This window comes from Argiope bruennichi, chromosome 1, assembly GCF_947563725.1.
Source record: "Argiope bruennichi chromosome 1, qqArgBrue1.1, whole genome shotgun sequence".
NCBI lineage: Eukaryota > Metazoa > Arthropoda > Arachnida > Araneae > Araneidae > Argiope > Argiope bruennichi.
In genome coordinates this window covers 140,631,926-140,656,105 of record NC_079151.1, presented here as the reverse complement: position 1 = coordinate 140,656,105, position 24,180 = coordinate 140,631,926, and the positions used below count along the sequence as shown (strand labels likewise).

The 24,180-nt window shown below is 28.4% G+C and overlaps 1 protein-coding gene across 1 annotated transcript in view; it reads right to left on the bottom strand.

Moving 5' to 3' along the window:
* LOC129967938 (alkaline phosphatase-like) overlaps positions 1 to 24,180 on the bottom strand; it is a 176,870-nt gene that overhangs the window by 46,647 nt on the left and 106,043 nt on the right. Inside the window, exon 2 of the mRNA XM_056081923.1 lies at positions 13,628 to 13,848. Within this exon, the coding sequence (XP_055937898.1) occupies positions 13,628 to 13,848 (221 nt within the window). The remainder of the gene's footprint in view (positions 1 to 13,627; positions 13,849 to 24,180) is intronic.

Below are 24,180 nucleotides of genomic sequence, written 5' to 3'. Positions count from 1 at the left end.
TTCTAGTCAAAGTAACGTTTTTGAGACTGCAAATTCCTGATTTTTTTTTCTATGAATATCGAATATAATACTGATATCCACTTTAACCCCCTGACAGCGTATTTTTTTTAAAAATCACTATTTGGATGCAATGTTTGCAAATAAATTCAAATATTTTTCAAACAAAGTGAACTGATATTGTATGTTGCACAATAATAATATGATGTAGTAAAAATCTGTAATCGTAAATATAAACATACTAAACTGCAAAAAACGCTTTAAAATATCTTTATTTTATATGATAGCAAATCCCTTAGAATTATGTCAAGTATTTGCCTATATTTTTAATACTTATATTATTTTTTAATTAATTTGCAAAGTTATTATTATTTGCTTAAATATTTCTACTTCTTTTTGCCACTCATGTGTATACTATAAATTCTGTAATTTTTAGAATTCTATAGTCAAAAATTAATAAAATAACAATTTAATTAGGATGTTAGTAAATAGTAATTATTTTAATTATATATTATACTTTAGTTTTTAGTTTATAATTAAATATTGGATAATTTTAAATCAATTTCGCTCATTCTCATTACGAAGTAGTGTCCCAAGTGTTGAATCAGAACATATTAAATGATTATTAAGTTTTAAAAAAATTAAAATAATATTTAATCATTGAAAAAATACATACATATATATATATATATATATATATATATATATATATATAATTTCAAAATCTCGAGAAAAACGAAATTTAATTTAAATATGTACTAAAAAATTTATATTTATAAATTAGACAAAACTTGCAGAAACGAGCCGATGTTCCTGCTTTCTGTATTTTCATATCCTATTGGTTCTTACTAATTATTTTTTAAATAACAAACTATTATACAAAAAGATGGATAATTTCATAAAATGCATTTTTCATGCATATTATTTCAAACAATTATAATCTGCAGACTACAAAATACTATTTTTATAATAAAACAACACATTGATTTATTTTGTTTTATTAATTACATTTTATAATTACTCGAAATTAATTATGTGGTGTTTGGAAAGTTAAAATACAAAATATCGAAAAATATTTAATTAACGGAAATATTTGATTGAAGGGAACATAATGGACACTTGAAAAAACATCAGAATCTTTAGCAAATAAGATTTATTAGAAGGAGGATATTTCCTTGCTTAGCCTTGAAAACAGCTGCTTATTGAATTAACGTCTAACTGTCAATCATTCTTTCAGTTCTTGGGGAAAAAAATCTTTACTAATTTTTTTTATTATTGTGCGGAATCAATAATTTATTGGACGCTCTGTTTACATCTTAATTCATGAAAGAGTTTATGACCAACTTTAATTTAAAATTAGCATATATATTTTCAAGATATTTAAATATACAGATATATTGTTAAAGAGTTAAGCAGCGTTATTTATGCTGTAACAAAAATGCACTTAGGCATTATAAAGTAATTAAGAAGAACTTGAGGAATGTTGAGCATAGCTTCGGAAGGGCTATAAATCATGAAAAATATATATTTCATAAAAGTCGCATGAGTAGTTTTGACAACTTGCATATCAACAAATTTTACTTTAGGATAAGGTGTGTGTGTAAAAAATGGAAAATAAGCATTGATATATTACATCTTCATAGATAGATAGATAAAGATAGAGATAGATAGATAAATAAACATAATATTGCGAGTGCTTGCCTGAAAATAAGATAAGATAGTAAAATTATAACTTCTATTTATTTCATCCAGGGAGGCATAATTTGTATAAGGAAGAAACGATGATAAAAAGACATCTGCTCAATTTGCGACACAAGAGCAAATTGCAAGAAATTTTCTTTTTAGTGGTTTTATAATAGAATTCCGATAGGGATTCTATTGACACGTGCTGACTTAGAAAGGAAATTTTAGATAGCTTTGAAACATCTTAATAAGCTACATGGATTTCTGGCCCACTTTTTTCCCTCCTCTCGTAATATGAGGGAAAAAAAGGAGACAGAAATTTTTTAGAGGCCGTGTTGGCAATAATTAAATAAAAAAAGGGATATTATCAGGAAATAAGAGAGAGTTTTAGAATAAAATGGTATGGACTACATTCAGACAAAAAAAAGGAACTTAATTAAATAAAATTAAAGATATATATACGGTTTGGGTGGAAATGAAACTATTTTTTTTTGAAGTGGAACCAAAATTTATTAATCGCATAGTATATAATTGAAACCGTAAGATGCCTCTACAGCTATTAAATTTGAGGAATGGAATAAAATAGTGAACTGAATGTAGATATTGCTAATATTTTATCGCTGCTGTAATTCTATAATACCAAAAGATACCATTTTATATCTAATCTTATACATAGAAATTTTACTGCAATTGCAGAGTTATTTGGAAAATTAAATGGTATGCTAAGAAGCAATTCAATTTTGATTTCATGATAAAATATTTAAGAACAAAATGTCAATTTCATTCTTAAACTAGTATCGTCTTCCTTTCTTATGCAAATTATTTATTTTGAACATTATTCACAATTTTTACTTTACTTTTCAATTTTTTCATGAAATTCCATTCCATTTCTGTTATAAATCAAATTTAGAAATTGAAGTGATAAGAAAATTATATTTCTGTTCCCCTAATCATGAATAACTGAAAATAATATTTCGCATTTAACACGATCGAACATTTTCAACACAATCTTTTATTGCATCTCCAGACACACTCAAAAAAGATAATATTGTTTTATTTTAACTAATGAAAAGCTTAAAAATATGATTGATAACAGATTTTATAGAATTAATTAATCTAGCTTCAAATTTTTATTACGAATATTTACATAGTTATTTATCATTTACTTCATTCTATTCTATTCATTAGTGAAACTATAGAAAAATAACTTGAATCTGAAAGAAATAAGCAGCTGTAAAATAGACACATTAATAAAGCCTTTTATAAATTAATGATTGTTTAGTTTTTCTGGAAACTTTCCAGGAAACGCATTTAAGTTATTAAGGTTGCTTTAAAATGTGCACGATGCATTAACAAAGCTTTTATTCTAAGCTAAAAAGAGCTCATTATTTCTTTTTCTGTCTTTTTCTCTTAGTGTTTATACGACACAAACTTTGAATTCTTAATGTTTCTTAAGCATAAAGAAGCCGATATAAAATTCTCTAAGCGCTTGGTAAAAATTTGAAATTTACCCCTTTTACCATTTGTTTAATAGCATCGAAAAAATTCTATACTTAGTTTCTTAGTTTTTATCAATACTTGGTTTATAGAATTTCTTGGAGTTTCTTTTGAATCTTAGAGTAATTTTTTTCTTCATATTTCTTCCCACACTTTGTCAGCTTTAAAACGCGATTTATGCCTATCACATATCTTGAGTTCTTATATCTAAACGCATATATTTTTCAAGGAAATTCAATAAAATAGATCGCATGTGTTACAAAGATTTTATGTTATATTTCATAAAATGTACAAGCAAGTTAAAATTAATGCATTATAGAAAACAAATAAGAAATGTATTGCAAATGCACAGAAAAGAAATACATTTTAAGAACTGCCTATAAAAAATAAAATAAGAATTTCCAATATGTGAAAACTAGAAATGGAAACCGACTTATACAAAATATTGCAAAGTTTTTAAGAGGCAGTGTGATAGAAAATACAAATAAATAGACACAGAAGATAGAAAAAATGTGTCATGCCTTGTACGTTCTACATATTTCAGGCCATCTTTATCATCAATATAAATGACATAAAAATTACAAATGTGAGAAATATTGATATATCTTATTTATTATAAAAAGAATAAATACAAAAAGATTTTAATTGCTAATCATTTTCATGCTCAGTCCTTAAAAAGACATAAGATATATCAATATTTCTTTCATTACAATTTAAAATAAATATAAACAGTGATATTAATAATTGCGATCCCAATAAATCAATATAATTTGCTCTTTGATGAACAAGTGAAAGTTCTTCCTGAAATGCTACTATAATATGATTTTTGTACTTCTTCGAGACTATTTAATGTTCTGATTGATAAGACTTCCGATGTATATTCTTCTGTTCACAATTATATGCATGTTTATAAGTTCTTGACAATGTTTGTATGTTTGCATATTAGAGATATTTGCATTTTTATTGTGTGTAAATATATATATATATATATATATGAGTTTTTGTTTACTCGTACCTTTTGCACTGCCGTACTCCTCATCTGACTGCGATAAAACTTTAACAACTTATTACTTGCACTTATGCGATGATTATAGGCGTAGCACAATTACCTAATATATAAAAAAAATTTTTTTTGGATGCATTTACTACATTTATTAACCAAGGATTAATCACCAAATAATTCGTTGAGGAGACACAACAGATTCATTAAAAATGCTAAATTAAAGCTAGAGGTTAACATTTCGTAGCTATTGTACGCAAATGCTATGTAGGTCGTTCTCTGACCTAACAACTTTATTAGAGAGTATGCGAGAAAGTTTTAGGGGAAGCAATCCTATAAGTTTGAAATTTTAACTAAAAATTTACTAAAATGTTAGCGTTTTTCGCAATATCTTCCAAAAATATTAAACTACAAAAAAATCTTGCACCGTCTTAATTTTCAAAGAATTATTAATTAAACTATATCAAACATTTTATGACATAAATATATTTTCTATGTTTAATTAATTAAAAAAATATTTTAATCACATTTTCTAACATTAATCTAGAAAATTCTGAACGGATATTAAACGAATCACGAAAGATACATAAAATAGTATCTAACCTTTCAATTCTGAAAGATGTGGCAGACATGCACGTCCTAGTGTCAGCGAAGCAGGAGTGCATGCTGTTGCCGCACTAATGGAGAGTGATCGATGCCAAACCATTCGTGATCTGGCCCGACAGATAGGAATTGAGCATACGACTGCGCTGCACATTCTGAAGGAACGCCTGAGCATGAGAAAAATTATTTCACGATGGGTTCCACATCATTTGACTGAAATGCAGAAATGGCTGCGATACGATGCTGTTCGAACCCACCTAGAGCGCTATGAGCTCGAAGGATAGGCTTTTTTACGCCGTATCATTATGCTGGATGAGACTTGGGCCAGATCGTACCAACCATAACGGAAACGCCAATCAAACGAATGACATCATTACAGGTCACCACGAAGTTCGAAATTTTTTCAGAGCCCCAGCAATGTGAAAGTAATGCTGATTCTCATGTACGACTGTGATGGTGTCATCCTAACACATACCGTTCCCCCACAGCAGGCCGTCAATGCGCAGTATTACTGCTCATTTTTGGAGCACCAACTCAGACCAGGTTGGAGAAAAAAAAAAGTGGCGATACTTTTTGCAGAACGTTCCTATCATTTTGCATGACAAATATACAGGGCAAGGGCGACCGCATACAGGGCAAGGGCTGCTTTGCTCGATCGAAGGGGCTGGGAAGTACTTTACCATCCAGAATACTCCCCAGATCTAAGTCCTTGCGACTTTGACTTAATTCCTAAGACGAAGGAACCACTTCGTGGCATTCGCTTCAAAACTGTTCCAGAGATTCTTACGGCAGTAGACCGGTCCTTCCGAACTATCAACAGAAGAGGCGCTGCTACAGGTGTTCTGCGATTTCCACATCGTTGGAAACGGGTTGTAAACAATGCTGGCGACTATATTGAAGGACTGTAAAACTTGGTGACATGAATCACTTTTGTATTCCATGTAAATAAATAGTTGCCACTATTAAAGTTCCAACCCTCGTTTAATAATTGGCCCCGAGGATTCAAGAAAAATTTTACAAGTGGAAAAATATTTTTAAATGGGGAAAGTTATAAATATGACTATTATTCTATATTCTAAAGCTGAATATTACATGTCCAATCTTACAGACTTTTTAACAAGGGTTATCTCACTAGGAAATGTGTGCAGGACAGACAAGGAATGATTCATTCTGCCAACAAAAAGGTATTCTTTCAAGTTAGGGAATATAAATTATTCTCCCCTAACTGAAAAAGGATTTTTTTTTCAGGAACATAAGACGTGTAGAAAATCAAGGCAGAGAAAAGGATGCACTGAACACTAATAGAGAGGAAAATATGAAACCAATAAAATGAAATCAGGAATTCTATGAGAAATAGATTCCTGAAGCGAAAAATGAATTAGATCGAGGTTGGTACTGACGGGAGAAGAGCGGGTCAATTTGCTCTTTATAGAGAGGATTTCACTTTGATCCTGCAATCAGAGATATTGCTCAAATTAGCTTTATTGAAATCTGATAAAATTAATTCTGGAGGAATTTATTATAATTACTAAATTAGTAATTACCAACTAATTTACTTTACTAACTAATTTACTATATTAGTTAGTCATAAAATCTATCCATTTAGAAATACTGAATGAATAAAAAATTGTGTTTTACATAAATTGTAGAATTTCTATTTGCGGATACATCCAAAAAAGATAATCACACTCTAAAATAGATCATTACGTGGTTAATCCGAAATGTGGAATTTCTTTAAAATAGCATTAATAGATTGCCAGATGATTAACACCATTCTGTTATTTTTAATCCATCATTCATGGAGATATTTTATTTAACGACGTAATCATCATTCTAATTAGGTTTGCAATAATGCAACACTTCGATTTACTTTCCAACACTAACCTATAAAAATTACTTAACTATTACTTTTTTTTAAACAGCAAACTTTTAGATGTCTGTATTTAAAATGTCACACAAGGAATTAGAGAACTAAAATTTTAACTACAAATTTTAACCATTATGACACATGCATTAAAAAAGAATTTCTATCATACGATTGCTTATTAGATAATATTTACAAAGTCTTAGTAAAAGGAAAAAAAATTCTGAGGATTTAAAACCTCTTTAAGGCAAAATTCAATAAAACAGTATTCAAATATATACAAATCTTAATTCACTCAAAATATTTCATGCATATCTTCATTCTAAAATCTATTGTGTATCTTCCGTTGTTTCACTCGGGTAGGGAGGGAAAAGATTAGAATGAAATGGGAATTCTTCAAAGAGAGCATAGAACCATGAATAACATCTTTGTGAAAGTATCAAAGAACACTTTAGCAGCTGTAACTGAAAGCAGAAGATAAGCCCTAATGATATGTCAGTGACCTATGCATGATAAATTCATGACAATGAATCCTAACTAACCAAACATGGCGAATTACTAAGTGGTAGATTTATTATACTTATTGATTCATTAAACTTTAAATCATTAATTTTTTCCTTATTTAAACTTTAAATTAATAATGTGCTTTAAAATTCAATTTGTTTGACTGTTTTTGTCAATCTCAAGAAATTAAATTATGCCATTGTAGCAGAAAGATGAGGATATACGTCAAAAAGAGTCAATGTGTAACTATGTTCGAGGTTAATATAGACAAAGGCTTTAAATAAAAATTAATTTTTCAAATTTGATAATTCAGGAATCCTCTTGTTACTTACTTGCTTATTAAGAACTCGAAGAGTTAGTATTCTAATATTAAAAAAAATGATTATGAATTTCGATGAAATTGCATGTTTCAAATTTCCTAAACATACTTTTTTGATTTTTCATCTATAATTCTATTTGTCTGTAAATATTATTATTCGAAAAAGCAGCAAGTTACGATCGTGAATTTTTTTTTTATAGATATGCCTCCAGATCTGAGGATTTCTATTTTCTGCCATCTTTCTTTCAGATTTCAAAAGAAATTTGTCATAATATGAGTATCCCATTTGCCAATCCTCGTGAAATTGCTCATAATTTTTAACATGTCCTTCCAAGGATTTTAAAAATATGTCTAAATGGCTGTAAGAGAAATGAATGTGTTTTAAGAACCTGTAAATTTCTAATATGAAGATTTCTTCAATCTGATTAATTCTGATGAAAGTGGTTTAATCAAAATAATTATTTGCCTTCTTTTTATCAGGAAATTTTTGATAGGAAGAAAGCAGTTTATCTTTTTTACTCTCTATCATTCAGGGAATCCACGGATCAAAGTTTGTTTGCAAGCTGTCTGGTTTGCAATGAGAAAACGTTAATTTTAAGGCCTTTTCTGTTATAGCAGATATTTCTTTAAGTTCTGTATACAAAGCAAATAGTATCTTGATCAATAATTTTTATGGGGATATCTCATTAATCCTGCCTTTATATGCAGTGTGGTCAAGATGACTCTTTTGACTAAGGGACAGAAATTGCATTTCTTTCTTCACAACTATATTCTCTCTGGCAGGACATTATTTTATTACTTATGATAATGCTTGTCTCTGATATTCCATAGGTGAGAGAGCAAGAATTCTTTCAAGAGAGAAATGAAACCATTTTTAAATCTATATGTACTCATTGTTATTTGTACACAGAATTTTCTTCATATCCAAAATTATGGAATAAAAAATTTACGTCTTCCCATGACTTTCTGTGGAAAAACCCATTCCTCTTGTTTTCTGTGTAAGAAATTTAATTTTATAATAATGAAACATTTGAATCACAAAAAGTAGATCTGGTGTAAAAATAGTTATATTTAAAAGTAACACATAAAATATTTAAAATCAGTTTAATTTTTTCTTCAATTTCAGACAATAAAAAGTATTTTTTATGTTTTACATTATAACTTTTTTTTAATTAGTGTATATATTGTGATCAATAAGATGGGAAAAGATAAGATTAGTAGAAACATAATTCTGGTAGAAAATATATACGTAAAATGTAAGGTCTTAATTAACTTCGAAATTAGCATTTTGAACCCATCAATTTTGAAATTATTCAAACTTTGAATATATTTCCAAAAATGCCTGTTTCACGCATCCCATTAGCATTACAAGATATATATAAAAGTGCGATCTTTTATCGCTAATAATCCAGATAAATGAGCTTAAAAGTACGTCCTGTTATCATTGCATCAACTGAATGCGAGTATTAAAAACTTTTAATGATAAATAAAGTAACTGTATTTCTATTACTTCCATTTAGATTATCATCAGTTGTTTGTCTGTTAAGAAAAGAGTAAACTGTTCATCTGGTCCAATAAATAATCATTAAAATGCCATTCTTATTTACTTGAAGGTGTATCTCTGTTCTAAAAACATAAAGTCATCAAATTCAAGTTTTCGCTCTACAAGATTAAAGACTGCAAATTCCGACATCACAGTTCACACGGTAATTAATAGAAATATCACTAATAATTTCACTAATCGCCAATATGTCAGGCAAGTTTTAATTTTGTTCTAAAATAAGATACTTCAAGGGAGGACTGGATGCACTTTGATATCTTAAGAACTTGCTGTAAAGATAATCCCCTCTTGTTGCGTCGAAACAAAGGAAACATGAATTAGTTTCGGCTGAAATTCTATGTTTATGAATAATGATCAAAGCGTCATGAACATCGCAAAGGTAAAAGCGTAGATTGTTGATTGAAGATAATTTACGATGCTAGAAGAAATGCAGTGTGAATTCGTATTCTTAAAATCCTTTTGTGATAATGCATACGTCTTAAATTCTACTTCTGTGGAATTTTATTGTATTTTTATTCGAGTGTTATTAAGTAGGCTGATAGAAAGGGAGTGGGGAGATTTTTATTTGAAATAATAATCAGAAATTACTTATTGTTGAAACTATCAGAAATGAGAATAAATTCAAATGTTAATATGATCTACAAATAGAAACGTCAAGATTTAGAGAGAAAGTTGGGAATTTCATGTTAGTGCTTTTTTTGTTTAACGGGTCTAGGGCTTTTTGTGCCAAATTGCGCTAAAGGTTGTTAAAAGATTTATGTATAAATGACTAAGTATAATAAAAGATTTTGCTTTTTAAGAAAAAATAAGCAACACTTTTTTTCAGTACTTTATTAATGAAGAAGAAACTTGACATTAATATGTCATATAGATATACCAGAATTGAAATATCACAATTTACTTACTGTAAATAAATCGTTAATTTGTACACTTTGTATTTTTCTTTTCACCTCCTCTGAATTAAATTCAAATAAATTCAACTTATGCTTAATAATTTGATTCAAATTAATAACCATTAGCTATTACATTCATTTAGAGATAATATAATGAGCTTAAAACTCTGAACTGTCTTTCTATTTCATATCGTAATTTAAACTTTATTAATCATTTTCGTATCAATATCCTTCATTAATAGTCAGAAGTGTATTCGAAATTTTGTTTCAGAACCAAATAGATATGAACCAATATGAGTGTCTAGAATAATAAAGTAATTATGACTTCATTTCTCTGTATTTCTGGAAGACAATGTTATCATAAGTTTGAAATTAAATATCTTCTCACTTATCCATCTGTATTGCATGGAAAAATAGGATTAATGAATCAATATTATAATGGAGCGAAGTCAATCGTTCTCTGGCCAGGCATAGTTAGCCAGGTTCCTATTAAAATTCATTGAACAGTGAAGATAATATAATATGAATTTGTTCTTTTCTTATTCGTTGAATGAGTTCAAAATTTTATTTAATATTAGAAAAACAATGCCAAGATATTTAATATTCTTAACATATTTAATATGCCTGATTTCTTGTGTTTATGTGTTACCGCGTCCACACAGACGATGAGATGCAAAGAAACGTGTTAGCCCATTAAAAGGCAATATAATAATCTACAATTTAATATGGATGAACATATGGCAAATTCCTTGTATCTCGATTGGTTTCTTAGCATGTTGTGTGACTTATGACACTTCGCAAGCCCACTGACAATTATCTGTCAGCGATTTAAGCCGAGTGAGCGTCAACGAGAGTCGGTAGCACCGACTGGGGACAAGAGTACGACTTAGCTACTCACGCATCCCAAACCATTTAGGGAGCTGACTTCAATCATTCATTTCATTCACTCCTCCACAGATCGTAATTTAGACCTGAATCAGAGAACGATCACTTCTGAATCAGTATCCCTAGTCGCATTGCTCTCAACATGGAGGACTTTGTGCCCACACGTACGGAGAGTCTTCGGTCTGTGGGGTTCGAACTCACAGTGCCCTAAGAACCAGGTAATCCCGGCTTTTGGCTTCTTGTTTATAGTGTTTACATACAAGTGAATAGAGACAAAATTGTCACTGCTAAAGTCTGCCCATATTTGGAAGAATTTTGCAATTTTTCATTTAAGACAAAATAATATATTTCATTTGTTGACCTTGTTCTATTTTTAAGTGCTCACTGTTAAAAATACAAATAAAAAAAGCAAAAATAAGTTTATAAGATATACAACATCCATTTTTAAATTTTTAGGAGATCTGAAACATTTATCAAAAATATTTCGAATGGAATATCTATCTAAATCTCCTGAAGGATTATTTTTTTGTGATATTAATATTTTTCAGATCGATAGATAAAAAAATAATTAATTTTTTTTAATATCTTTATGAAAATCATGAAAGGTAAATATACTGAACGCGAAATTTTCATTTTGATTTACACTATAAAAACTGGAATTTTTTTAAAAAAAATCTATTAAATAGTTTCTAAATAATACTTCTGAACGCTATCTTTTTGTTTCTGCAGTCGGAAAGAATTTCTAACGAATGTTATTCTACTGTGATTATTCAAGTGAGAATGGAATGTTTTATTCCATTCTGACTTACATTTCTTTTCAGTCGAATAGATTGATCACGAGATTTCTGAAAAACGATAAGAAAAACATTTTAACAAAAACTTTATCGTAAAAAATCAGATGTGGACATTTACAGAAAAAAAACGTTATTAATAAATTAAAAATGAGACAAAGTTGGAGAAAAAAAATAATTTTACTGCGAAAATGATACTTAATTACATTTTTCGAAAGTATTCTATTTGCATACTTCTTTGCTTAATTTTTTTATTTCATTTTTTTTTTCTACTCATAACAAGTAGTTCATGAATTCTTGGCTGGCGTTTCGGCTTCAATATTTTTTTTCTCTAAAGAATTGAGAAAAGTTTTTAGAAGGTGCATTTTTGTAACGGTTTATGAGTCCCATTTTTCTGTGTTAAGGCATAAATTGTTTTCTTAATCACTCTGGTTAATTACATTGCTGGCATTTTCTTTTCTACATTGCTAATTAAATTTAGAGATGTCACGCAAAAAAATGAAAAAAAAAATGTTTAATGAAATTGACTAATTGTTTTTCAGATATTTGGAAACCGAAATTGCTTAAATTCCAAAAACTTAATTAAAAAGTATAATCGTTCTTACCTACAGAAATATAGTTTTTTTTAGAAAAATGACAGCAGCAATACATTTCTCTAAAAGGAATTTAGATCCAAAAGAATAATACTCAAAATAAGATTAATGTTCTTAACAAAAAAAGTGCTTAAAACTTCTTACAGTGGAACTTAGCTTGACGAGAAAAATTCGTTCTTCAGTTTTGTTAATAATAATAAATATTCATAATACGTCAGGCGAAGAAGTTTTTTTATAGAAATTCCTACAAAATTGGAAAATGCATGCCATTTCGAAAAAAATATTCGTATAATTTTAAAATAAACAATTTATTATTCATCATTAAAAAAAAAGAAGGCGTTTGTCTTTGGCTACATTTCACAGTTTTTGGAAAATGAGACGCAGCATAATCGTTAAATGAATTTGTAATGCGTTTACCTACAGCCTTATTAAGACGAAATTCTTATTATTCGATTCAATAATTTTCCACTCTTTTAGCGTCTTCTTTATTTCACACAAAGGATATTTCTTAGGTGAATTTATTATTTCCTTATAACCTGATCAAACCTCCTCCGTTGCTTTTTATCGCTACACAGAATGCATATCCATAAATTATTTGGTAGTTCTAACTACGTACTTCAAGGTCATCGATATTGTTGTTATCCACCGTTAGTCTTATAATTTTGATAAAAGATGCAAGCGAATTCAGAATGTGACATAAAGGAGTCTTCTCCCCACTTGTTCTGCGAAACATCGCCTGTTAAGCCAATCATTTTTAACTATTATGTTTTGCTTTAAAACTGGGAGTGCGTTCAAAAAATTCATCATTCCTTATTTAAACTTTAACTGTCAGTACAAATTTTTTAAATGTATTAAAAGCATACTTTGAATGAGAAACTACTCACTATAGAAAAATAATCACAACTTCATACTTTCGTCATCAACAATGGAGAAAATGTTTGGATGAAATATTTATAACAACAATGAAAATGACTTGAATCTCATTTCAAGAGTGAAATACATTATTATAAAATAATGTATTTCAATAATGTTCACTGAAAATTGCTTTTTAAGAAAATAATTAAAAATAGGTAAAAAAGTTAACCGGAATAAAATTGGTATCAATAAAAGATAAGTTTTTGAATTTTATGATGATGCAGAAATTGCTTTTGCTGTAAAGGTTTTAGAATTTATAGTAAAAAAACACTCAAATTCAAAACAGAGATTGACGAAGAAAAAATGACCAAGAGAAAACTAGGGTACTCAGTTGTACTGATAATTTAATAAAAGCTCTTATCTCCATCTGAAACTAACCAAACGCGTGAGACAAGCTTTTTTCCTGTTTCATTTAAAATAATTAGATTTCTTGAAATTAATAAAAATATCATTATAAATTTATTTTTATAAGACGATTTAAAGTCACAAATTATCAAATTCCTCACTGTTACACAATCTTACCTTTGCTAATGCAACGTATTCGAATTTATCGAATGCCAGTTCGTTCTCTTCTCCGGTGTGTCCAGCTTTCTGCCCCCTGAGTATCCGAGCAGTAGTGACCGTAGTCATGCCCATCCCGTCTCCGATGAACAAAATGAGATTCTTGGCCACATTGTAGTTTCTGTCGTCATCTAGATTTTTCAAAAGGGTGCTTTTTGCTTGCTGATACCAGTACCATCGATCTGCAAAAGAAAGTGAAAACATTTAATATTTATATATATCGACTTTAATACATAAATCATTTTCAAGTTAGGACATTTGAAATAAGATATTCAAAATACATTTAAATGTTGATTTGGTTGTGTTAAATACTAAAATTTAAACACTAAAATGTATCATATCAGGTTACATCATGTTTGATACGAAAAAGACCGTACAAAAAAGGAATGATACATGATGACAAGTAGAAATGCAATATTAATAACAAACCTTTATAAGTATTCAAAAAATTTGCCGTTTGAAGTGCTACATGCGCCAATTGTTGTTATTCATCCAACCTTGTTATTTGGATATTGTATATTTTATATTCTAAAAAAAGTGGCTTTATCTTGTTATTTTTCCTTTTATTTAATTTATTGATAAAAAAGTCTACTGTAGTACTCCTTTTTTATACCTTATGCCTTATCACTTTAAAATTTTTAACAACTTTCCATCATTCGTTTCATTTTTACTCTTTTTCAAAATAATTGTTTGTGTTTTCTTTTTTACATTTTTAAATATTATATATTTATGTTTTATGAAACTTTTTATCATAGTCTGGTGCTGTAGATATTTTTAATTATCGATAAAGCCTACTTTACATTTTGCTTGGCGCAGTATGGCCAGGTATGGCTCTTGTGCCATAAAACCCCAAGCAACCAACCAAGCAACCATCCTCTTTTATTACTTAATGTATAACACCTAATTTATTGCAAAGATGGCTTACTTCTTTATTATTAACACAATCTATCTTTGCCCAAGATTTTTAAAACACCATGCAACTCTGACAGTTAAGGAATGATTATATATGGCGGAAAATGAATATATCCAAATAAAAGCCATAAGATCCAATAATGGTAGTTGATGTTGGAACAAAAGATTATTTTCATTTTTTTTTATATTAGCACTGTTGCAAATTTGTAATACTGATTTCCTGTGCAATAAGTCTCTTGATTAGGAAGATAATTTTACAGGTAGCTCTAACGAATGCTAAATAAACGGCGAGTCAATGAGCCTGGATATTGTCCACAAACTTAACGGTTTTTCGGCGACAAATTTGTCAAATTTTATTAGAAAAACGACAGTTCCAGAAAATGCCAGAATGTTGACAATGAAGTTACTATATCCTTCTAGAATCTTCTTTCCCCTGTCATGGAGATCAGAAAAATCCGAAAGAACTATACCGTCACTTGATTCAAGAGACATGAGTAGTTCGGTTGAGCTTAAGCAGGTTGTCTAAAGAAGCAGCCGAGTCAGTAAATGATTTCTGTCTGATGATGCGGTTGATTAACAGTAATTTGCTGCTTGTGTGCTGATATTTTTAACTTTTGACTGTGTTTTTGTCTTTAATAAAGCATTGGTATTCTTTATTGAGTCCATTGAGCTTTTTTCACCGTGCAATAAATACATAGACAAATTTTTGGAATGTTTCGCCTAAAAATATCAATATCATTCCAGAATATAAATCTTAAAAGAATAAAAGAATTTGATTTTATTTTTAATTGTGATATTTGGTAATAACTTTAATATAAATTCCCATTTGTATTAATAAAAAATACAAATGTTACTATAATGATAATATTTGCATGATCATTTATCTTATTTATTAATTTGAATGTAACACGCATTACTTATTAATATATGTATACAAGAAAATAAAAAATATATAATTTATAATAAAAACATAGATGCATTTCTACTTTATTAAAAATACTAAACATCAAATACTGATAAATAAATGAAGATAAGAGTTATGTTTAATTCATAGCAACGCTACAGGGTTCAGAAAATTAAAGAAAGAAAAAAAAAGCATTCATTTCAATGAAAAAAATTAACAAACTGTTGGATGATTATCTTCATCTATAACTTTTTATTTAAAATGGGATTTCAGAAACCGTTCGTGTATATTAATTATTTCTTGAAATAACGACTCAGTTCCCATTAACATTCTTTCTTTTCATTCTTAATGCCCCTATGAAATTGAAGTTTATATGACTGCCTATTTAAATTCTTGCATACTTTAAGAAATATTCAGGTCATTTAAATCTTTGCGAATTAAAATTAATGAAAATGTATTTTTTGTGTAAAAAATTAATGTTTCAGATGTAAAAAGACGGAGAAATAAAATCTTTTTTCTATTTAACCAAATATTAAAATGAGTTAAAAAATGTATATTTGGATACTTTTTTGTTTGTGTAAATGTCGAGCGCTCTTTGATATTAGATGTAAATGCTTTTCTGAAGCAGCTGCAAGCTTCAGGCAAAAAATAATGCAAAGGATATTAAAGGAAATGAGCTTTTCATTCGTCATCAGAGATATGTTTAAAAAATAAATGTCAACTCAGTTATTTTTTTTTTCAGGAAATGGTTTTTTTAATGAATGCTTTCCGTTTTAATTAAACACAAATAAAATTTTTCAATTTCAGAATCTTTCAAAAATTGACATAACATATGAGAATTCCGTGATAAATTTTGAAAAATATGTTATCACCGAATACTCGAATCCTTCCTATAAGAATTTTGCAGAAGGTCAGATTAAATAAGATAAGAAATTTAGATAAGAAAGAATAATAAGGTAAGAGAGTTATAGTATATAGTTCTCAGTGTATATACTTTCTTAAAATGTTAAAGGAATCTCTGAAATATTTTATTTCGAGAATGGCAGAAGAAACTCCCCTAGTCAGAATTTACTTTAAGCTATCTTACACTCATTTTACCGTTTTGACTACTGAAATTGTCATAAGGAACCTAACAAGAATTTTCTTGATTTTTAACTGGACATGTTAATTCAAATAATTCCTTGGCACTGTGGGTTTACATTTTTTTCATGGCAAGTATGCGTTTCCGGACAGTAAACATATTAAAGTGCTGATCACGAATGTCTTAAACAATTATTCTGGAATTGTACTGCATTACCCAAATATTTGCTAAATTAAATCAATCCTTTGTTTATACATGACTCATTTGTAATGCTAATAATAATAGGAGGGAGGGGTTCGACTGTATACATTACTAATTAAGATTCTTACATATATCTCCCATACACTTTATTTACAGTTGGGTTTACAATTCGTATTTAATTTCAAGATATTTTATTGTAATTTTTAAACAAAAATATAAATAAAATGCACTCACTAAGAAATTTATCAATCAAATCAAACCAGTTGTATGTTAAATCGTTTTGACACCACACATGCAAACTTTCGATATGGCAGCCATTAATTAGGTAGGAGATACAACCTATTTATTGCGCATATACTTTATACAAATATACATTTTCCTAAAATATAACTCATGAGCTCTTTTTTCGACCACATAGCTCATTAATTATTCATTAAGACCATTATTTTGAGCAGAGAAGAAACACGTATTACAAATGAGCATTTTTTAAATAAATTGTTCTTTTATTATTCTATTTCTGTGCTTTCTTATAATCTTAACAAAAGTACATCTGCTGTGCCATTTTTCCTTCAAAATTTGGTTATCTCAATGTCTCAAATTCTATATATCTCAATGTTTGTCTGTTTATTTTATTTGTACTTCTGAAGTAACTGGAACTAATGATCGGCCTTACTTTTATTAATGATTGCTGGAATTCTGAAGAAAAAAATATACTACTTAACTTTAAACTATTTTTTACTTCATACAATAAAATATCACCAATACTTAACATCGCAAATTATTTCACACTCAAACAGAAAAAAAGATATATATATATATATATATATATATATATATATATATATATATATATATATATATATATATATATATATATATATATTAAACTGCTCTTGATAAACATTATGACGTATCATCTTAAATAATTATTGCTTCATTAAATTACTAAATTTTTAAAATAACTTTAGTTTTGCAATTTAATCTTATTTCTAAGTTACTATTTACTGCGCAAAACAAAAAGAGTCACCATAAAAGCCACCTTAATGATTCGTTTGTTTCAGTTTCTTGTCGTCTTTTTTTAATGATACATTACAGAGGATGTATACTCATTTTTAGATCGATTTTGGGATAAGTTGATTATTATTTGAAATGCATCGAGTAATTTTTAAATTTATGAGCATAGAGTGTTTTTTTTCTGGTTAATGACTTTACATCTTGATTTCCATGACTAAAGAGCTTTCTGGAAAATTTACAGGGGTATTGATCTCCATTAATCTTCTACTACTTTCAAAAATACATTAATAGGGGTGAGTTTGCGCTTAGAAAGACTATTTTCCAAAGATCAAATGCACAATAGTCCATCATTTTTTTCCTTGAAAAAATGATGACTGATACTTGATACTTTTTGCAATATGGCAATATTTGAATCTACAGTACATTTATGGTAGTTGTTTTGCTTTGGTGAAGTTTCCCTCTTTAAAATTCATTAAGATAGAAAAATGGAATTTTTGAAGAAAATATTGAAAGTGAAACTTTCTTTTAATATGCATTGAGCTGATTGTAATATTTAAGATTTAACAATCTTCTTATTTTTTTATTTACTACTGTAGGAAAATCCTTCATCACTTACTAAAACTTTCTTTACATTAAAGAATCCAGATATGTACATTTTTTCTTCTTTCGTTTTCCATAATATAGGATGTTTATAATTAAAATGCAAGTGTTTGAAAGACTGTAAAAGAAAAAATACTTGGAGTATTTTGAAGCAATTTGGCATATGTTATATTTATAACATGGAGAAATGAATTACACAATAAAAAAATTTAGTTCCTTTTTTTGCAATATATGATTATTAAAACGTTGTTTTTGTTCTGCACTATGTCAAAATGAATACCACTTCAATTTTAAAATCATTATTTTGATAAATGTCATGTATCTTTACACTATAGCTATGACTTTGTCAAAGGAAGAACGTGCTCTGCTAGTAAAATGTTATTAACAAAAGAATAGCAATTATAGGGCTGATTTGAAAGAATATCGCTATCTTAAAGATTTGAGAAAAGGACCCATGTTTGTGAATGGTTTAAAGAAAATGATCAATAAATTTGAAGCTATAGAAGAACTCGGTGTGCTCCCTGGAACTAGAGGAAGATCTGTGAATCAGGAAGTTATGGAAGAGATTAGGGAAGCAATTGATTCAGAGGTAGAGAATCAGCGACCTGTAAGCGATAGAAGTGTAGCAAGGACTTAATCAAAATCATGGGCGACCGTAGGCAAAGTTTTGCGCTATATTTTATAACGCTATCCGTGTAAAATTAAAATTTTGTAGCACTTGCCACCAGGTGATCCACAACAAAGAACTTATTTTGCCAACTTCGTTCTTGTCAAAATTGATGAAGATGAATTATGAATTCGAAAGATTTTGTGGACTGATGAAGCGCATTTTACTTTATCCCGACAAGTCAATACATTTAACTGTAGGATATGGGGCTCATCCAACCCGCATACTATTTTTGAGAAACCCTTGCATTCAACATTTGTTACAGTTTGGTGTGGTATGATTATTGACTTTATTATTGGTCCATTTTTTTCGAAAATATTACACCAACAAGGCTAGTTCACTGCACCTTAACAGGCACTAGTTACCCTCAGATTTTAGAAAGCATTGTGATCTCTGCATTGCAAGACAGAAACAACAATATTCATGCAAGATGGAGAACCACCTCACATTGCTCATTGTGTTACACAACTACTTCACCGAACTTTTAATGAAGATCGTGTAGTTAGCAGATGTTTCCAAAATGCATGGCCAACTCTTTCACCTGATTTGAATCCTTGCAATTTTTTCTGCGGGGATATTTAAAACATCACAAACCTAACTCTATTGTTCCTTTAAAAAGCAGCATTACTAGATATGTTCTAGAAATTCAGCAGGTTACATTAGGTGCTACTGTGGATCACGCTGTCTTGCGTCTACAGCATTTGATAGGACTTGAAGGCTCCAATATTGAACAAATATTGTAATGCATTATGCATTTCATATTTTAACAAAGAAAAATGTTATAATTACAATGTATAAAATATCGTCATTAAAAAGCGCTACATATGACAAATTTTTTCAACATACTCCTAGTAGTTTTTCTTTTATAGCCCTTAAAATATTTGCACTTTAAATAACGACCTGTATATAAACGAATTTTTGTTTCAGATATTTTCTGAAACCGTGTTTCTTCAAAAGTCTCAATGCTTTTACATTTATCTTTTATTGTATAATTTTTATATAAGAGTCAACAAACTTTTCTGATTTGATTCATATGCCTTGTCAAAAGTTGATTAACATCAAATTATTTAGCTTTTCCAGTTGTGAGTGTTGGTTTATTGATTTATATAATTTTGTTACAAATGATTATTGTTTATTTAAGGACTTCAATCAATTTCTGCTTCGCAGATTTCTGTTGTTACCACTTTAGAAATATTTGAAACAGTAAGTCTCAATTTCGAGTATTCGTTCGAAGTTTTCTTTTCATGTAGAAGGAATGATTGACGTCCTATTTTTTTTTATCACTAATGTTGCTTATTTATCACTTAGAAATTTTAATATTTCACATTTCACAACTTATTTGAATTACAGAATATGAATATTTATTTTTAGAAAGCTTAGAAACATTCCCTTCAATTAGAGCTTGTATTAAAGAGAAAGTCTGAAAGAAAAATAAATTAAATGTATCAAATACTATTTTTCATTTTAAATGATAAGCCGTTGTCAGAAATAATTATTGTATATCAATCGTTATCCAAAAAAAATCGTTATCCAAATTTTTCTAAAAAATGTGTAAATACCTTCGGTTTTAAGACACATAAGGACGACAAATCTTACTCAGAATTTTATAAAATTAATAAATAATCAAATTTCCAGGAATCATGGGAGTAATCATAAATTTGAGAGTAGAATTAAAAAGAAAACGAAGATTTAAATAATTTTGATAAGAATATTCTTGTTCCTATTATTTTATAGAAATATTTCTTGTTTTAATTCAAAAAAAAAATATACTTGAAAGATTTATTTTCCTTTAGATACGTGCCAGACTATAATTCTTCTGAATTTTTACTGCAGATGTTATAAAATACTCTATTCTAGCAACTCGAAGGTTCCCATTATGCTAATTACTTTAGGATATGTTAGCTCACGTTACCTTGATACGAACAGTGAAGTCACTAGACATCTGGATTAGTCAAAATATTGCAACTGTTTCTTAGCTTATGCTATCACACTCTCTATGCATCACAATTGAAGCATTCCTTACTTTATATGAAATTTATGATGTTTAATCGTTTTTAGCCTTCCCTATTAGCCCCAAATGCCTAACAATATTATTAAGATATCATGATATCGGTCGGCATTCACAATGTCAAATAACTTCTAGGAATCATTAAATCCTGTATTAATAGGGTTGTCTATCTTCTTTTTCTAATCTTAAATGTGAATGAAGAAATGTTCGAATACTCGGTATCAGAATCTTGGAATACAAACAGTAATTGTAATTTTTAAAGCAATTTAAATTAGTAATTGTCTTTTGCGTAATTGTTTAAATCAGAAAACTCCAATTTGCATAACTACTATAGATAAAGAAAACAATACTTTCAATCTAATTGTATTCTGTTATTAGAAGAGACACTTCGTTTTGATCTTTCTTTAAATATTAACTCTTTCTGAAATGCTAAAACAATTTCCATTAACGAAGAATCCTTTCTTAAAAATTATTTCCGTTGTAGTTTCCAAGAGCCAAGCATCAAACCCAAACCACTCAGTTGACAGCAAACGAGAACTTAGGCAAAATTGCCTTAATGAGCAAAAATCACACATAATTGTTTTGCTTTTATTCTCCTTCCTGACGTTAGTCCAATTAGTAAGCTGTTTACATGCTGACAAGCAGAATTATCTTGTAATTTAAGACCTTGATTCTGGTAACGACTTCGGACAGAAGCAGAGATAATTTTTTTGTATATATTCTGGAAGATTTAGAGAATGCAGCAAGGATTTCTTTCCCTAATTCTTTTCCTGATTGTTAGAATGTATCTACGAAAACGTTTATTTCGTTAGAAAATTTTATGAAGCGATTACATCGAAGAAGTTTGGTTTGTCAGAGATAGAAAACCAAATGTAGAAATTCTTTTAATTTAATCTGCGCTGCAGGCAAAGTTAATCTGCGCTGCATGCAAAGTAGTTGGTGAATTACTTAGTTATTCTGCTTCTAATAATTTTCTTTCTCATGCATTTCTTCATTGATCATGCTTTTGATTATATAACAAAATTCATTTTAGGAAATATATTTTTTCTATATAATTAAATATTACTTAAATCCTTTTTTCTTGTTGCCACTTAAATCTTGTCATTAAATACTGAGTATCGATTATTTTAGAGACTTACTGCTAATGGGAAATCTACGTAATTATATGCAAAGAATTCAGTAGTACAGATTAAATTGGTATATATAGGCAGCATATATTTAGCATAATATAAATTGCATGATATTATTTTAAAGAAATAATTTTATACTTTCAGGTGCTTAAAATAGAAATAAATATCATTTTAAGGAATTTTGAAAAATTTAACATTGTTTTAAATCCTTTTAAAAACTTTATTTTTTTAAAATTTTTTACCTTGTATTAATAATTTCTGTTATATTAAATATCAATGCAAATAATTGTTCCACAATAATTCATAAAAAAATTAAGATTAAATTTTTCAGTAATTGTTAGCATTTAATATAACGTAATTTGATGTATTTTACTATTTTTATTTAATGGTATTATTTATCTCCACTCACAATATGATAAAATGTGTGTGTTGGCAGACACCTTCATCTAAGGCTAGAAATTTTGCGCTGATAGGAAGGATTAGACAGTCCACTTCAGAAATGCTTAATTTTCTTTTACTTCATCTATAATTTAATGTGTGATTTTACACTTTTTAACAACGGCATCGAAAAATATTATTGCAAAAATGCTTTAAAACCGTTATAAAATTTTTAAAAAATTATGTTTCTTACAGTAGGCTTATCATACAATTTTTCTTAATTTTACCAATTTTAAAGATATTTTTTAAGTTTTATTTTCAATTATATATTTCAGTTTTGAAATGAAATTAAATCCATTTTTATTGCTTATTCAAATATTTATTTGTCTGATATTCTTCTATTGTGAATAACTATAGAATTATTTTTCATAGAATGTGCTCAACTTTTATAAGAAATAAGAAAGTGATGTTACAATGTCGAAAAAGATGATTTGCTATTAAAATATATATTACTTGAATCGATATTTTTTAAATGGCATTCTGATATGGGACACGGTATAATTAAGAAGAATCACGTAAAAAAAGAGTAAGCATTAGGCTATTGAAATAAAACTGTTGTAATGTCTTAGTTTTATGTTTTAAAGTATTTTTTTTATGGAATCACGGACACCAAAGTTTTGCAAAAGAAATACTGTAATAAAATGAAACAAAACCAATATTACCAGGGGAGAAATTTGAGTCCAGAGGTGATTGATGTAAAATAAAAAAATAATATGTAATTATCTCCGGAGAGAGACAATAAATTTCATAGAACTGTTGCGTATCCCTAAATGAAATAATATCATTAAGTCAGGATTAATCAAGTTAAGAATTTCATTGAATTATCGTGTTTAAATTGAATTAGAATTATTATGAGTGTCACTATGTTTCAAAATCCTTCTGAAAGCTTTGCGAGAAAATAAGTAAATAAGAAAAGAATGAGGCGTGGAAAAAGGAGGGGTAAGGAATTCGGAGGAAAGAGCCGAGAGGTGTGGAAAAATTAGATTTTATATTTTCTTATATCTTTATGTATTATGTTGCCTTGTGTCCCATGTGTTAAATACATAAAAAGAAATTATTCGGACTAAAATCGTCACTCTGCCTGCGGTCATAGTTAATTCACTCTTAAAAGATTTGATAAGTAAAAGAACCCTTTTACGGCTATTTTTAAATTAAGGTCCCATTTTCAATAAATACAAAATCTGTTTTCTTAATTTGTCTAAAATTGTTATTGTTACTGACTCATTTTCATAATTTCTCAGGCATTTACCTCATTTTATAACAATAATTATTGAAAATTTAGCTTTAGCTTTTCGATATTTATCATTATAATAATCATAAAATTCCTATTAAAAATTATGGCAGTTAGAACTTTATAAATGATTATTTAATTTGAGTTTAAAACCTGTTATTGGCATAAAACTTGAAATTTCAAGCGATGATTAATCTTTGGCATTAGACTCAGACGTGGTCAGGATATATTAAATATCAGAATACTTTCATTTTATTTTGATAGCAGGCCTAAAAAATGATAATTCATTTTCAGATAAGTAGTGACTTCATTAAAATTTATATATTTT